The sequence below is a fragment of the Rousettus aegyptiacus genome, unplaced genomic scaffold, assembly GCF_014176215.1.
Source record: "Rousettus aegyptiacus isolate mRouAeg1 unplaced genomic scaffold, mRouAeg1.p scaffold_m13_p_10, whole genome shotgun sequence".
In the NCBI taxonomy this organism is placed as follows: domain Eukaryota; kingdom Metazoa; phylum Chordata; class Mammalia; order Chiroptera; family Pteropodidae; genus Rousettus; species Rousettus aegyptiacus.
The window spans coordinates 99,549,576-99,566,249 of record NW_023416285.1 but is presented as its reverse complement, the minus strand read 5'-3'; the positions used below and the strand labels follow the sequence as shown (position 1 = coordinate 99,566,249).

Below are 16,674 nucleotides of genomic sequence, written 5' to 3'. Positions count from 1 at the left end.
CAAACTCTTTTGACAGCCCCTTTCAAGATTACAGAAAACATTTTAACCAAATTAAAACTCAAAGTACTTTGAAAACACTGTATTAAAAACAACAGGTATTCGACAGTTTAGCTCTACAGAGCAGCAGGTTGACCGGCAGACGCCGTCGGTGTCTGCTGCTCCCTGTGGCCAGCCACCGCCGTGCACTGCACCCAGGATGTAAGATGGTCCTGAGATTTCAGATTGTCTTGCATAGTTAATAAAGTGTTTCGTACATTTTCAGAGAGATAAACCGTGAGGTGTGTGCTATATTAATTCAGTAAGACAGTGCGACATAACCCAGCCCCGCTCAGAATGCACCGCCTGCCAGTGTGCGCGGTGCTGAGCCCAGTCCCGAGCCCTCGCGCCACGTGCTCACCCTGTGTGTGGACTTGCTCTTGGGTCTAGAACACGGTCATGTAATTTCTTAGTTGTTTCTTCTGTTGTGTATTTGTTACAGCAAAATATATGTTGTAAAGTGAGATTTGCTCCTTTGTTAGGCTAAAATGTCTTTTATGTGGACTGCTAAATAATAGTTTAAAAAATTAGTTAATTTTCATGTAATCATAATCTAAATAATGGAAAAGTTCAGTTGCAAACTGGTCTAATTTCATTAATTAGAGAGAATAATTTTAAAGGTAAAGAATCAGTGCAAATCGGGATAACACCTAGATCTTGTCTTTAGAAGCATGCAGTGACTCTTAATGTGCATGAAAGTAGAGACCATTACTTGAGTTGTCTACCTTTTAAATTCATTCAAACATTTAACATGCAGATTGTGTTACTTTTAGTGTAAAATGTTAACATCTGATAAAATTGACTTATTTCCTGCTATCTCTCTGTCCTTGAATGCCTTCTGCATGGTGCCACTCTGTACTCTTAAGAAATTCATATTCTATCAGTGCAGCAGTCCAGAATTTCTATTTGTCATTTTCTTCAAATGTGAAGTTTACCATTTTTACAATCTACAAATTATGACAAATTCCTTTTGAAAAAAATATTTGAGAAATGAAGCATTCTGGTTAACCTAGTATAGGCTTGTACAATTACTATGTGATAAATGAACGGGTGATTAAAACTAATTTTAATACAAACATTATATACCCTATTTCATAGATGGTTAAGGTCCTGTCATTTTAACTAACCTGTTAGGAAATAATGTTATGAGTGTACTACAGTATCACAGTTACCCCTGGTCTGCCATGCTGATGTTTATCCAGAGGTGGATGGATATCTCTAAGTGGAAATGTCGTAAAACCTTAATTTTTTTTTTCATCTTCCCTACTTAAAATGGTTTTCAGGAGGTTTATTTTATAACGTTATAAGAATGGCTATTCAAAACATTTAAAAGGTAATGATCACATTTTGTTTACAATGATAGTTGATTCTTATTACTTGCTGTAATGTTCCCATAAAGTCTCACTCACACACACTCACTCTCTCCTCTGTCTCTCTGTCTCTCTGTCTCTCTCTGTCTCTCTCTCTCTCTGTCTCTCTGTCTCTGTCTGTCTCTCTCTGTCTCTCTGTCTGTCTCTCTCTCTCTGTCTCTCTGTCTGTCTCTCTGTCTCTCTCAACACTAACACTGAATTACCCCAAAGGAAACGCAGGGCTCAGTTCCCAGTAGCCTCTGGTCACAATACTTTTGAAAATCAAAATGCCATTTCCATTATGTAGGTTTGTTTGCCAACATTCTTGTGAAACAGGCCTCTCTCAGCAGAGCAAACCTGTTCTTCTACATGATCTTTTTGCCTGCGAGTTTTTCTCAGTGTGCTCACTAGTATTAGCAGAGGAGGGTTTTGTGTTTTCCTGACCACGGCTGTCGCCTCATGGGTCCACGAGTGTCACCACTTTTCTGTCTTCATGGCTTCCTCACGCGCTCTAGATGTTATTTTGCACTTTCCGTAGTGCCCTTGGGGCACACGTGGCACAATCTTCTTCCTCGTTCTGAGTGCACCTGATGGCCGGTCCAAAGCGAAGCTCATATGACACATCACAACCTTCTTGCACTCGGGAATACTAGACAGCACCATGCTTAGGACCATTTTAAACAGCCAAATCAAACAAAAAGCACAAACGTAAAAAAAAAAAAACACCAAAAATGTGGCACTTAATACATTGCAAAAAGGACAGTATTTACTGTCTGAGCTGGAAGGTCAAGACGGAATGTCACCTTGTTCCTCCTCAGCTGGCACCGTGCGTGTGAGAGTGTCTGTGACTGCAGAAGGCTGCGAGTATTGATTTTTGGGTTACAGATAATTTTAGCAAGTTGGTGAATTCACAAACATGGGATCCGTAAGTAATTGGAATCAACATACATTAGCTAAAGTGTCAAAGTTTTTATCCTTTTCGTGTCTTTTAATTATTTCATTTTATAAAAGAATAAGTTTTATATTGAAATTTCATGGCTGCAAATGGAGTAGAAGTAAATTCCTCTTATTTCGAGTTCCGTTGATTGCACATTTTTTTTTTCTCCTGTGGTTTTCTTTCTTTTTCCAACCTAGATGAGGCTTAGTATATACTAACTGGCCCTTGGTAAATTTGGCTTTAACTTATTTCCCCCTTAGAAAAAAGTTCTCCCACTGCCAGTGTTAATTTTACATAAAAACGCTCTTCGGGACCAAAGCAAATCTGACTTTTTTTCAATGTGAAAATAAAGTATACAGACTCTTCTTGGAGCTGTTTCTAAACAGAACTTGTCTCTAATCCTAATGTAACAGAAATGTATGATGGTCAGTATTTAATAATACTTTTTCGTGTGTAAATTTCAAAGCATGGAACAACACAAAGCAAAACATCTAGGATTTGACATTTTCAGCAGTCAAGAATTACTGTATTGTATAAATGGAGGTAGCACTACTAAAAATAATGCTATAAAGTACACTGATGTCATTTGTTTCCAAAGACTATAGATATACTAGAGCGATGTGAAAATAATCATAAAAGTGAGGTAGTTTGTGGCAGACTTTGGGGGTGAGGTTAGTACTGTAATCGCGACTTGCCTCGGGGTAAACGCTGTAGCCACAAGTGCCTCCGGCAAATGTTCTTGGGGCCAGTAGGAAAGAGGCTAAACTAGGATCAGATCCCCCCCACCCCCAAAACCATTTTATGTGATTAAACAAATCAGATGTAGTACAAAGTAATTGAAATTTTATTGGGGGGTCAGAGTGGGGGGGATGCACATTGTTTTCGTATGTGTTTTTCAAATTTTAAGTTGAGAAAGGTGATCCCAGGGCAGCAGACATAGAAAAAAAGATCGACAAATTTGATTATATAAAAATTTAAACTGAAAAAGAAAGCTTGTTATAAAGGAAAAAACTGGGAGGATATTGGTGATATAAATGATAACCCAAAGGGTACTATCCTCAGGTGCGTGAAGAATGTTGAAGTATCATTAGAAAAATGGCAAACAATAAATACAGAGAGCACACACACTTTTCTAAGAAGAGCTAACTGTGAAAAGAACTTATTTATAAAGATGTTTGGCCAAAGTTAGCATCTTAAGCAAACTAAAATGACATAGTTTTTCACACTTGTGGTTTTCGTGAACATTAAGACAAGACCAAGGTCCTCCACCATGACCAATCCTCCCTGGGAGACTGGCTGTCATCAGGGTGGTTGGTATGATATTTTAGTGGACAACGTACTTAAAATTTTAAAAGGAAAAGGGAAGTCTTTGAGAAACACCATACTAAAAAGAGGTTACTGTGCCATTGAGTGGTGAACACTGAAGGAGGAGATAGAAAATTTACAAAAATCAAGCACACAGATGCAAAAGCGTGACATTTGGTTTGCAGCCAGCGAGTTTGCCCCCCAGGAGACATTTGACCTTGTCTGGAGACATTTTTGATTGTCATACCTTGAGGGAGGGAAACTTGGCATCTGGTGGGCAGAGGCTAGGGATGCTGCTAACACCCTACAGCACATAGGACAGCCCTGCAACAGAGGCACCTGGCCCTTGAGAGACCCTGGCGTAGGGCAGGCGGCTAGTGCGCTTGCCAGGTGTTGCTGGCCCACTGCCTGCGCGACGGCCTGCGTCTTCACGAAGCTGTGTGTTGGCTCTGTGTCTCACTCACGCGCGGATGGGAGGGTCTAACATACATTGGATTTCCAATCACATTTTTAAAGGAAATATCTAGTGCTTGAAGAAAGCAGTTATTTGGAAGATTTATAAATCTTATTTTAATATGGATAAGTATACGTTTCTGTATTTTCATGCTTGTTTAACATGAGTCATGTAACTAACTTATTGGAAAACATTTTTTCCTTTACATGTGATTACTTAATAGAATGTGCCAATCACAAATATGATACATATTTTAGCTTAAAGACCCTTATTTAAGTTAAACAAAACAGCTGCTTCCCTAACTTTCAGGTAGTGTGAAAACCAGAAATTCGGAAGTAGACTGGTGGATTATATTCATTTGAGAGGGCATATTTGTGGAGTGCAGAATTTCTGATTATTTTGTCTGAGTTTTCATAATATCCAGGACATGATTCAAAGCACTTATTTAGTAAAAGCACAAAATAATTTGAGTCAAAATAAAAATACAAAAATGCTTGTATAATACGTAATATTTTAGGTCATGCAGGGATCGATTTTGCATCGATATTTGAAAGTTGGGTGTATAAAATATTTCAATTTTTTTTTTGGTAGAGGGGAGGAAGAGATAGATTATAGTCATTTGTTTTTTAATTGAATTTTATAATTTATAATGTTATTTCGTTGTTAAGGATAGATTACTATTTACAACAATGAATGATACCTAGGGTTTGGGAGTTTTTACAGAAGTAATTTATATTTAAGATGTATGGCAAAATATTAATTATTAAAGCACAAAAGGCTCATATTTCTACTTTTAAATATGTTCAAAGTTTTCCATAATAGTTGTTTTAAAAAGTTAATAGCAATAACGAAAGCAGACAGGAGCTACTTTCTGGAGGATAGGGAGCTGGTCTCAGGGAATGGAAGGGGAGACACATTCAAAGATAAGTGCAAGTTCCTTTTAAGTTGAAAAAATTTTAACAGCAACTGTAAAAATAATCCTGTCCAGACTCCTCACTTCAACTGAGTGGCATGTCAGTCAGCTTTGGTGACTGTGTTTTAAGTGAACAATTCAGTAGTTTCTCGCACATTCCCAGGGTTGTGCAGCCATTACCACTAATTCCAGAACATTCCACACTGCAAAAAAGGAACCACGAATGCATTAACACCTCCCCCCCATACCCCCTTTCTCTGTCCCGGGCAACCGCTCATCTGCTCACTGTCTGTGGATTGGCCTCTTCTGGCCGTCCGTATCGGTGGAGTCAGACAACATGGGTGTGCAACTGTCTCTTCGGGGCCCTGCCCTCAGTTCCTCTGGGCATGTACTCTGGAGCGGAATTGCCGTGTAAGATTTTTATTTTAAAATTTTCTGGGAACCTCCATGCTGTTTCCACGGCAGTCGCACCGTTTTACATTCCCGCCCGCGGCGTAGGCTTCTCTCTTCTGCACATCCTGTCCCTTGTTTTCTGTTTCCTTTTCCTTTAGTACCCGTGCTAGTGAGCGTGAGGTGGTATCTCACTGTAGATTTGATTTGCTTTTTCCTAATAACTCCATTACATTTTTAAGTGGTAGTCTTCAAAAAAATTTTTTTTAAATTTTCAGTTACAGTTGACATACAATATTAGTTTCAGGAGCGGTTACTAATTTATAAACTTATGCGGTGATTCCCCCTGATTGATCTAGTCCCCACCTGGCACCATACATTGTTAATGTAATATCGACTTGTTCCTTCTGCTGTACTTTACACCCCCCCCGTGACTGTTCTCATAACTGGCCATTTGTACATCCTAACCCTTTCCTTTTTCCTCCTGGCCCCCCAACCTCTCCCATCTGGCAACCATCAAAATGTCCTCTGTATCTGAGTTTGTTTGTATTTTTTGTTTGTTTGTTTATTTTGTTTTTTAGATTCTACATGTAGATGACATCCTATGGTATTTGTCTTTGTCTTATTTCACTCAGCACAATACCCTCTAGGTCCATTAATGTTGCACACGGCAAGGTTTATTTTTGTGTACGTGGCTGAGCAATATTCCGTTGTATGTATGTATCTCATTTTTATCCATTTACCCATCCATGGACACTTAGGTTGCTTCCATATCTTGGCTATTGTAGATAATGCTATAGTGAACAGGTGCATGTATCTTTTTTGGTTAGTTTTTTAAATTTCTTCAGATAAATAAATACCTAGAGGTGGAATTGCTGCGTCTTAAGGCAGTCCTATTTTTAATTTTTCGTGGAACCTCCACACCGTCTCCGTAGTGGCTGTGCCAGTTTGCATTCTCACCAGCGGTGCACGGGAGCTCCCTTTCCTCCACTTCTTACCAACACGCGTTTGTTGGTTTATTGTTGGTGGCCATTCTGACTGACAGGTATGTGGTGCTCTCTCATGGTTTTAATTTGGATTTCTCTGATGATTAGTCATGTCAAGCATCTTTTCATATGTCTGTTGGCTGTCAGTATTCTCTTTGGAGAAATAACCGGGTTATCTGCTTATTTTTTAACTAGATTTTTTTTTTTTTTGCTGTTATATGAGTTTCTTCTATGTTTTGAATATTAACCCCTTATTGGATGTATCTTTGGCAGATACTTTGTCCCATTCAGCTAGTTGCCTTTTTGTTTTTTTGATGGTTTCCTTCACTGTGCAAAATCTTTTTAGTTTGATGTAGTCCTGTTTACTTTTTTGTTTTGTTTCCCTTGCCCGAGGAGATCTATCAGAAAAAAAAAATTACTAAGAGCCATGTCAGAGAGTTTACTGCCTCTGTTTTTGTCTACAAATTTTATGGTTTCTGGTCTTACATTTAAGTCTTTAATCCATTTTGAGTTTAATCTTGTATATGTTGTAAGAAAGTGACCCCGTTTCATTCTTTTGCATTTGTGTGTCCAGTTTTCCCGGCACCGTTTATTGAATAGACTGTCTTACTCCATTGTATGGTCTTGCTTCCTCTGTCATAGGTTAGTTGAACAAATTGGTGTGGGTTTATTTCTGAGTCCTATGTTGTGCTCCATTGATCATTGTATCTGTTTGTATGCCAGTGCCGTGCTGTTTTGATTATTACACCCTTGTATAATTCGACATCAGGTAGCATGACACCTCCAACTTTGTTCTGTCTCAAGTTATCTGTTGCTATTTGGGGTCTTTCGTAGTTACATATCAATTTTTAGAAATTAACATATAAATGGAAAATGTCAACCTAACCGCTATAACAAAGAAATATACATTATACGTTGAGGTAAATTTTAAAATTTTATGTAATGTGTTGAAATACTTCAACATAGTTATATTTATTTATGTTAGATAGTATAATAACAACTTGAACCCACTACCAAGAAGTAAAAATCAGAATTTATTTGATCTTATGTGCCCTCCCAGTGTGTTCCTCCTTGACGCAGTCTTCTTCCTATTTTGCTTATTTTTAAGTTTTTCCTGACTTGCTTTCTCTTTTATTATCTTTTTCTGTTTGTAGCATTTGTATGATATAAAACAAGACACTTAAATAGATGGAAGAGATTACATTAAATATTGATTTATAGGGATGGGAACTTTGCCAGAGTTACTTGGACCACCTCACCAATTAGGATGGCCACTATCAAAAACAAAAAATAGGAAATTAGAAGTGTTGAAGAGAACTTGGAGAAATTGGAACCCTTGTGCACTGTTGTGAAATATAAATTGGTGCAGCTCCTGTGGGAAACTGTGGAGGTTTCTCAAAAAGTTAAAAATAGAGCTACCGTATAACCCAGCAGCCTCATCACTGGGTACCTACCCAGGGACTGAAAGCAGGGTCTCCAAGAGATGGTAGGACACCCACGTTCACGGCAGCATTGCTCACAGTAGCTAAGACGTGGAAGTGGTCCGAGTGTGCATCGACGGACGAGTGGTCAGGCACGATGTGATGTGTACGTGCCAGCGAATAGTGTTCAGCCTCGGGAAGGACATTCTGGCCCAGGCTACAGCGTGGACGAACACTGAGGACGCTGTGCTCAGAGAAATCACTGACAGCCTCAAAAGGACAACACTACGTGATTCCACGTCTGTGAAATACTTAGAACAATAAAAATCATACAGACACAAGGAATGGGGGTGGGGGTGCCGGGGTGGGGGAGGGGAGACTGGGGAGTCACTGTGTAACAGGCGTCGAGTTTCGGTTTTCCAGGATGAAATGCGTTCTGGGGATGGATGGTGGTAACAGCATGCACTGGGAATGTGCCCGATACCCTGAAGAGAATACTTGAAAATGGTTAGGATGGCCATTTTACGATACGTGTATTTTACCACAGGAAAAGAAATGGAAAACCTTTACTGGGAAGTTTTCGGTTTCATGTTTTTATTTTTTACACTGAGGGCCTCTTGAGAATGCATCACTGCCCGAAGGAGCTATTCCTCCCAAAGGGTTTGTCGTGGTCCCTAAACTGTGTCGGAGCCAAAAAAAGATTGCATTAAATATCTCTACACCTCTCCCCTTTCTTTTTGATGTCTTAATCTTTGATATGAATAAAGGCTTACTCTGGAACTTTGTTGTTTGTATGACATAGCTGGAAAAGTTTTATTTCATAATTTCATATAGAAAGTATGACATTTATGCAAGACACCTTGAAAGACAAATAAAGCAGGTATCTCCTTTCTTGAATTACTAGATTATTTTGAGAAGTTCATGTTATTTGTGTAAGGCAATAAATTTGTAAGAGGTATATAAACAAATTACACATGTGAATTGAGTTTGAGTTAGTTTGATTCTAGGGAAGAGGGTTGGTCAGGAACAGTTTGCATTAGGGTAAGTCCTAGAAAGAACAAGGAAATTTTTGTTAATTAGTAAAGGGACAGGGAAGAACATTCTAGGCAGAGAGAACTATTAAGCAAAGGGGTAGAGGTGTGACATTTTTGGAAATACTTAGGAGTTTTGAGTCATAAGTTTAGTAGAAATATATATCTGGCAAAGAATGGACTGAGAAGTTTGATTTGGCCACTACCATTGTGACTTAAAGTGACAAGCAGTTAGTACATAGGATCTCAGAAACTCATTTTTTTGAGATTTTCTTTTTATTGATGAACGCCGTGATTGCTAATGATGTTTACTAAATGATGGATTTTTGCCTCTTTGCTATTGCTGTATTCCCAGAGCATAAAGAGTGCCTGACACATAACAGGTATGCCTGAGCTGTGTTAAAGGGATGAGTGGGTTTGGAGTGCATGAGAAAGGAGCATTTCCATGGTTTGGCGTGGAGGAGACCTTGTGCCAATAGGCCGGGTGGGTTGGGCGTCGCCACCTCACGCGGTGTTCTCTCTGGGCTCCTGCAGCTAGGAGCGCCTTCCTTCTGGGGACCCTTCATGTTTTCTGACCTCTGCGACGTGGTCCAGGTAGATCCCAGAATTCTATTTTTACATCTGTTTTCCTGCAGTGTGTTATTGCTTAGTTCTTTAATCTGGTTTTAACTCTTTCTAGGAACTAAGTGACATCATTTTGAGACTTTCTGATACTTTGCCCCACTCTATTCTTCTGGTTGCTGTATTATGTTATAAATAGTAATTTAAGTCTATGTAGGTATTATTTTTAAATGTTTTGCTGTTATATATTTTTGTGGTTCTGAATAAATTATTAATTTTACACATGTATTTTGAAAAAATATTTTTTAAGTTGAATTAATGTTAACTGTTTCTGTTTGTATTCTTATAGTGCTTGCTCTAGGGACTATACTGTGCATCTTCAATTTAACCATAGGCCCCCTTAAATTAACATATTGCCACTTCACATAAAATGTAGGAATTTGCATAATTATTACTGCCTCTGCCCCTTCGAGGTGGTGTTGACATCTGTTATGTCTACACATGTTATAACTCTAATAATACCTCACAGTTAATTTATATCTTTGTTATAAACAGCCAATTATCTTTCAAAGAAATGAAAATTTATTTTATATTTTTCCCACGTATTTACCATTTTGCAGTCTATCTAAGCTAGAAGTAGTGTGTCCCTTGTTTGGACATTTATGTCATATGTGATGTCACAAAGTTGCATGTACATGTCAACTTTCTTTGGCCAGTTTTACATTATTTTTTGGCAAGAGCTATAGTTTATCCAATTTTAAATACTTCGTGGTGTGTAGCATGGTGTCTTACACTGACTAGGCAGCTGCTGTTTTTATGAAATTTTGTTCTTTTATCTATTTGTATTACCCAACAAGTTGTATTGTTACAGTTCACCATTAGATGTCACTTCCTAACATTTTATATTCTTATCAATAAATTCCTTCCGATAACGCTTATTAGATTAAAAAAGTGGGAACGCCTATACAAACGCATTTAAACCAAGAAGTCTCCATGCATTTTAAATTGGTTTCTTTCTAAAACGGACACATCCATAAATTGTAATTTTTTTTTGTCTTGTAGGGTTGTATGTCTATGTACCGAACCAACTGATTTTCTTCAAGTTTTCTTGAAAACTTGAATACTGGTGTTAGTTTTTCATTATTCTCTCTGTGGAGCACAGTTTGCGACACTTATAAGTCGCAGTGGGAAGAAGCGGGATATCCAGGGATACCGCAGAACACGTTCACAGTCCTTCTGTTAGTGGTGCGGTTCTGAAACCCCCTTCTTACTCCAGACGCCTGGCTGACCCCAGACTCTCCAGTGTCTAACGCCTGGCTGACCCCAGACTCACCAGTGTCTAGACAGGCTGTCATGGCAGCTGCTGGCTTTATTTGCCTTTGTCAGAGAAGGAGGGAGAACTGACTGACTTAGCTGTGGAGAGTGATGTAGAAGTAGCGAAAGAAAGATTCGTAAGGCTCTGGAGGCCAGACATGGAACACGGGCAAGTGCCGATGATCAGTTTCCCTCACCCATTCTCTTCCCTTAAAGGTAGGAAAGGTCAGGTCAAGGAGATTTTAGCCGCCCCCCGGAGGGTTTGACGTTTACTTCATGCCTCTGTGCCCCAAGAGCATAACCTGTGTGACTTAGATATCAGGCGTCTGAGTAGCCTAGGGCCTGAGCCTCTCCCTGCAGTACCGCAGCTCATCAGACACCCAGGCCTCAGCCCTGTTTCCCCCAGTCTTGCCAGGACGCACTGGTGGCCTTTTCCTCAGTTTAGTCCGAATATTGAAATTTGAGTAAAATAGCAGCGTGTTTGTATAACATAAACAATGACCAACACGACTCCGAGCATGGGAACATTTCTGAACAGCCCCAGCCTCACACCTCAGCCAAAAGTAACTCTTACAGTCTCTGTCTGTGGTGCTACTTAAAAAAATAGAATGCTGTCCTCATCAGCGTGTCTTTATAAAACTGAAAATTTTGAACCATGAGTATAATAAAGAACTGAAGACTTAGAACATTTGACTTCCATTTTGTATCGATCTCTGAAAATACATGCAATGTAATGTCCATAAGTGAAGTTTTAGGTTGTAATATTTTTGTTTTAGAATAAAATTTAACTGGGTGTATTTTTGATATATTGGTGTAAGGTAGCCACTTGTCCTTCCTAGGCAGACCTTTTTTAACTTTTGGATCTCAAAATGTCATTCTTTATGAAGTAATGGAGCGAGTGATCATTTTCGTGGAGTAATTGGTGGTGGGCACTGCAGAAAACAGTACCGGGGCGTGCACAGCGGTGCTTGGGGTGCGTGCAGGGCTACTCATGTCGATGACCGCTGATTTTGTAATCTGTGCCTTTTCCTTGTGTTTTCTGTATATTCTGCAGCTAAAGCAGTTAACAGGTCATGGCACGTTTAACAAAAAGGCGACAGGCGGACACGAGAGCTATCCAGCATCTTTGGGCCGCCATTGAGATCATACGGAACCAGAAGCAGATCGCCAACATCGACCGCATCACCAAGTAAGTGCGTGCAGACGGGGCCTGTGAGGGTTCTCTGTGGCCTTGGGGAGGCCCTAGATGACTTCTTTCTTCCCGTATCATATGTTACAGAGTGCCAGTCACGTTTTGCTTTGCAGGAGTATACAGTTGTTAGAAAAACGAATGCAGAAACATATACAAGCAGCTCGTGTTTAGAGGTTTCACGAATAAATATTAGATAAGTAAAATATCAATATGTATGATTCATAGTAGTTTTTTAGTTATGAAAAATTTAACTCGATACAAATCTTTGTCTTTTATTAAGAAGGCTTTTAGCTAATCACTTATGGATTATCTAAAACCAGAGTACTGTTCATTATCGATTTTAATATAGGACAAGCATGGAACATGCAGTAAATAACATCTTTTTAGTTCATAGCCCATTAGCCAAAATTTTTAACAATTTCGCTCTATTATTTAGAAATATATTAAATCATCAGTAGAAGAACAAAGTTTTTGTGTTCTAGTTTCCAATGCTGTTTATCTTGGTAGACCAAGATTCAGTGTAGAAACAAACTAGACCGCTTTGTGAATACTTGATTTACATGTTATATGTTAATCATAAGGGAGTCTTCAAGTAGAACTTGATTTTGTTTTGTTATATTTGTTTCCGTGGGTATTCACATTTTATTTGTTTGTTTGTTTGTTTGTTTAATTTTTTAGGCGAGGCAACCCTTGGTTGACCTCACAGATTGCATGGACCTTGTCAGCTTACAGTCTCTTATTTTTTAAATTTTTTACGCCTACAGCACCTGGTCTTCCTAGGTGGTCTCCCATGCAAGTACTAACCAGGCCCAACCATGCTTAGCTTCCGAGGTCAGACGGGATTGGGCTCGTTCAAGGTAGCATGGCCGTAGACTGCGGATATTTTAAAAGAATAAAGTTAAATTTGTGTTTTTTAAATGTTTGAATGATATTTATGGGTAACTTAGAATTTCTTTATGCTTATTCTTCGCACACGTTTTTTAGATATTATCTGTAAAAATGAAAAAAATGATTTATAAAAGCTCATTCACTCAAATGCTTGTTTTTGCCCTTATTAATATAAGTAACAATAGGGTACCATATGTTTTTATCCGTCACCTATATTCTGGTGGAGAAGATTGTAAAGGTCGTGGTTAAGAGGCAGAGGAGTGGAGAATGAGAAAGGGACGAGATCACGTGTTGCTCTGACTTGCGTTTACCCCTCGAGTATTTTAAAGCTGCCCATGTACAAGTCCCAGCTCCCACAGGCTGACAATGTAGGGAAAAATAGGTAACACCTAGGTGGGCAATGAGAATAAAATAAATAGTATGTAATAATTATTTTGTTATGTTTTTAAATATAGCAAATAATATGAGTCATGGTCTCTACAAGTTACAGTGAGGTAATAGTGGTATGAAAACATTTTTTTTTTTAAATCTCAAATTAAAAGCTCTAGGTATTTTCAGATTTTTTTTTAAAGAACAGGTTATGTATATCAATTGTTTACAGGAGACAGTGAAACTAAGATACTGTTCTTTGTGTTTAATTTTTAATATTAAAGTCATTGAAGCTTGACTGAACAATATGAATTTTTAGGCAGTTACTTTCTGAGCCTTGACATCTTTCTCTAGAAGTTTTAGGGGCATTCTCTAGGAAGCTGTGGGGCTCCCCCAGTGTGAGATGTACAGTTTGGCTATCAAGGTTGTTGTTAGGGTGTATCTACCTACCGATGTGGGAACCCCAGGTGTAGTGTCTTTGTGTGTGCCTACGCATGCGCACATGTTAGATCAGCGGTCCCCAACCTTTGTGGCACCAGGGACCAGTGCTCCTATGAGAATCTAGTGCCTGAGGATCGAAGATGGAGCTGAGGCAGTGATGTTGCGCTGGGGAGTGGCTGCAGAAGCTTCTCTCCCCCACCTGCCGCTCCCCTCTTGCTGTGCGACCCCGTTCAGTAGGCCACGGACCAGTCGGTACTGGTTTGCGACCAAGGGGCTTGGGGACCCCTGTAAGATTACTGTAAAAGTCAGGTTGTTAACAGGAATTCACGAGTCATTTGGCGTTAAGGATTGTGGATGAACGTTCTCTTTTCTCCCTTCTTCAGTGCAGTCTCGAGGCTTATTTTTCTTCCTATCCTAAGGTCTATAGATACTAAGAGAAATGTAAATAAATTTATCTACCAAATAGTCATTGTTATATCAGTCTCATCTAAAGGTGAAAAAAATAACGAAGAAATAACTAAAAATAACTAAGAAAATCAGTAGGTAAGTGTTTCTAAGAGTGGTTCCCAGTGTTTCTTCTGCCTCGTCTCACCTGTGAGTATGCCGTTTTCCCTTTTATTATGGGGACACACTTCATAGCACGCCGTACTTACAGCATTAGTCACATGTGTAATCATTTCCCCGGCAGAACCACGTCCATAAACCTTAGATTAATTTTAAATCAAGTTGCTCTGCTTAGTTACAGCCAGTTGTGAATGTACAGGTCTCTCTTAACCTTTAGGAACATTTTGAATTACTGAAGGCTGAGTAGAGTTATGGTAAAGAATGTTTGTGTGGCCATTAAGTTTTATTTTGTTATGACTGGTGAGTGACTCCATTATAAAAGTAAAAGCAGCTTTAGTCATGCATTAAAAGTTTTGGGCTTTAGGGCTATGGCACTTTATAATGTTTAAAAGCCTGGTACACACTAAACACTGTAGTTTACTTGCATAAAATGTTTTAGTTTTGCTTTTGTTTTTGTTTGATATGTCTTTTAAGTCACTTTTAATCTGTAGGTTTCTCATTCATCTTTTTTTGTTTTCCTTTGCAATTTATTTATTGAAGATGCTGGTTCATTTGCCTTGTGGTTTCTCAGGGTCCGGCTTGTGCTGATTGCATCCCCATGGTGTACTTGAACCTGTTGCTCATTCCTTCGCATTTCATGGAAATTGATATTCGATCTAGAGGCTTGGGGTCGGACTGTGTTATGCTTTCTCTAGGCCATAATATCTGCTGTTTCTTCTGTGGTGAGGTTAGTAGCTTGGATGTATAGCGGCCAGGCCCAGTAATTAATTAAGGATTGCAAAATGCTGATAATCTAATTTTATCTTCCCTTTATACCTGGAATACTTTTTCAAGGACATAAACTTCCCATCAGTTACTGTTTGGTTATTCTGTGCTATGGTTCATATTGGAAAAGTTGAATGACCGTTCTTTTCCTTTGTTTACTGGTTTTCAAAATAGCATCTCCTAGTGGTATCCAATTAGTTTTTTTAAGTGTCATTTAGAAGTCATGCGTTTAAATACAGTTGATATGTTTCATTTCCTTTCTGATTTAATGCCTATTGATGCTCAAAATTTTCCATCATTGACTGGTTGGAGCCTCCACACGGTTGCTCCTGAGGTTGCTTCCAGGTGCTGTAGGGTTTCCACGCTCATCTTGAACACCCTGCCCTCGGTTTCTCCAGGGGCCTCTGAGTTCCTTCGGTTAGAAATTGTACTTCAGGAGCACGTTGTGTCCCTCATCATGCTCGCTGCGCGAGTTCACACTGGTTCATTCTCTCTTTCTAGGACTTCAGGTAGACAGAGTTAGGAAATAAATATAATCGTAAAAGAAGAAACACTTCATGAATTCATACTGTTATTTTCCACTTAGGTTTATGGCTGCTGGGTTTTACTTAACTCTCTTTTTACTTAACTCTCTTATCCAAAATCTCCATCTCCTTTCTTGCACAGTGAAGGTCACGGTTCTCCAGGACATGGTGGTGCTGTCGTTTCGAACATGATGTCATCACTGTTGTTTTATGCAGTGTCATACACCCAGTTATTTCTAAATAACAACCAACAGTACCTGTCATCGAAACCATATGAATTCTTTATCCATCGTTTTTAAATAATTGTATGGATTCTAAACTGTCAGAGATGCAGCAGTTACATATGATTTTCCTTAACAGCTGCCATTTAGTTACACTCTGCAGGCATTTATTTCATGCTTATCACTAGTCCTTAGGTTGATACGTAAAATTCTTTCTCCAGTTGATTCTTTTTTCATTCTTTTTTTCCCCCAGTTTGAGGTATAATTGACATTGTATTAGTTTATATTGCACAGCATAATGATTTGATACATGTATATATCACAAAATGATCACCACAGTGAGTTTAGTTAACATCTATCACCTCACATGGTTATCTATTTATTTATTTATTTTTTGTGAGGGGAACTTTTAAGATTTACTTTCCTAACAACTTTTGAATATTATTAACTATAGTCATCATGCTGTACATTACATATTCGTGACTTATTTATTTTATAAGTAGAAGTTTGTGCCTTTTGTCCACCTATTTCTCCCAATTTCCAAATCCTACCTCTGGCAACCAGAAATCTGTTCTCTGTATCAGTGAGTTTGGTTTTTATAGATTCCACATATAAGTGAGATTACACAGTATTTGTCTTTCTTTTTCTGATTCATTTCACTTAGCACAAAGTCCATCCACATTGTCACAAAATGATAGAATCTCTTTTTTTATAGTTGAATAATAGTTTGTGATACACACACTTTTTCTTTAGTCGTCTGTCATTGGACACTTATGTTGTTTTCATGTTTGGTTAATGATGCTGCTGTGAATAAGCAAGGGGGTGCAGGTATCTTTTTGAGTTAGTGAGTTCATTTCCTTTGGATAAATACCCAGTGGAATTCCTGTCTATTTTAGTTTTTTTTAAGGAACCTCCATACTGTTTTCCATAGAGGCAGCACCATCTAGTAGATTCTTAATTAAGACTTCATGGGAACAAGTTTTTGAGTTCTTACATGTTAATAACATTTGATC

At 38.6% G+C, this 16,674-nt stretch overlaps 1 protein-coding gene and 1 pseudogene across 9 annotated transcripts in view; one reads left to right on the top strand and one right to left on the bottom strand.

Annotated features, from left to right (window-relative positions):
• The window catches only part of ZMYND11 (zinc finger MYND-type containing 11), an 89,042-nt gene that overhangs the window by 11,053 nt on the left and 61,315 nt on the right, over positions 1-16,674 (top strand). For all 9 annotated transcript variants that reach the window (XM_016151773.2, XM_036228253.1, XM_036228249.1 and 6 more), the window contains exon 2: positions 11,752-11,886. In XM_016151773.2, the coding sequence (XP_016007259.1) occupies positions 11,771-11,886 (116 nt within the window). In that variant the 5' untranslated portion in view covers positions 11,752-11,770. The remainder of the gene's footprint in view (positions 1-11,751; positions 11,887-16,674) is intronic.
• LOC118608754 lies at positions 12,645-12,763 on the bottom strand (annotated as a pseudogene).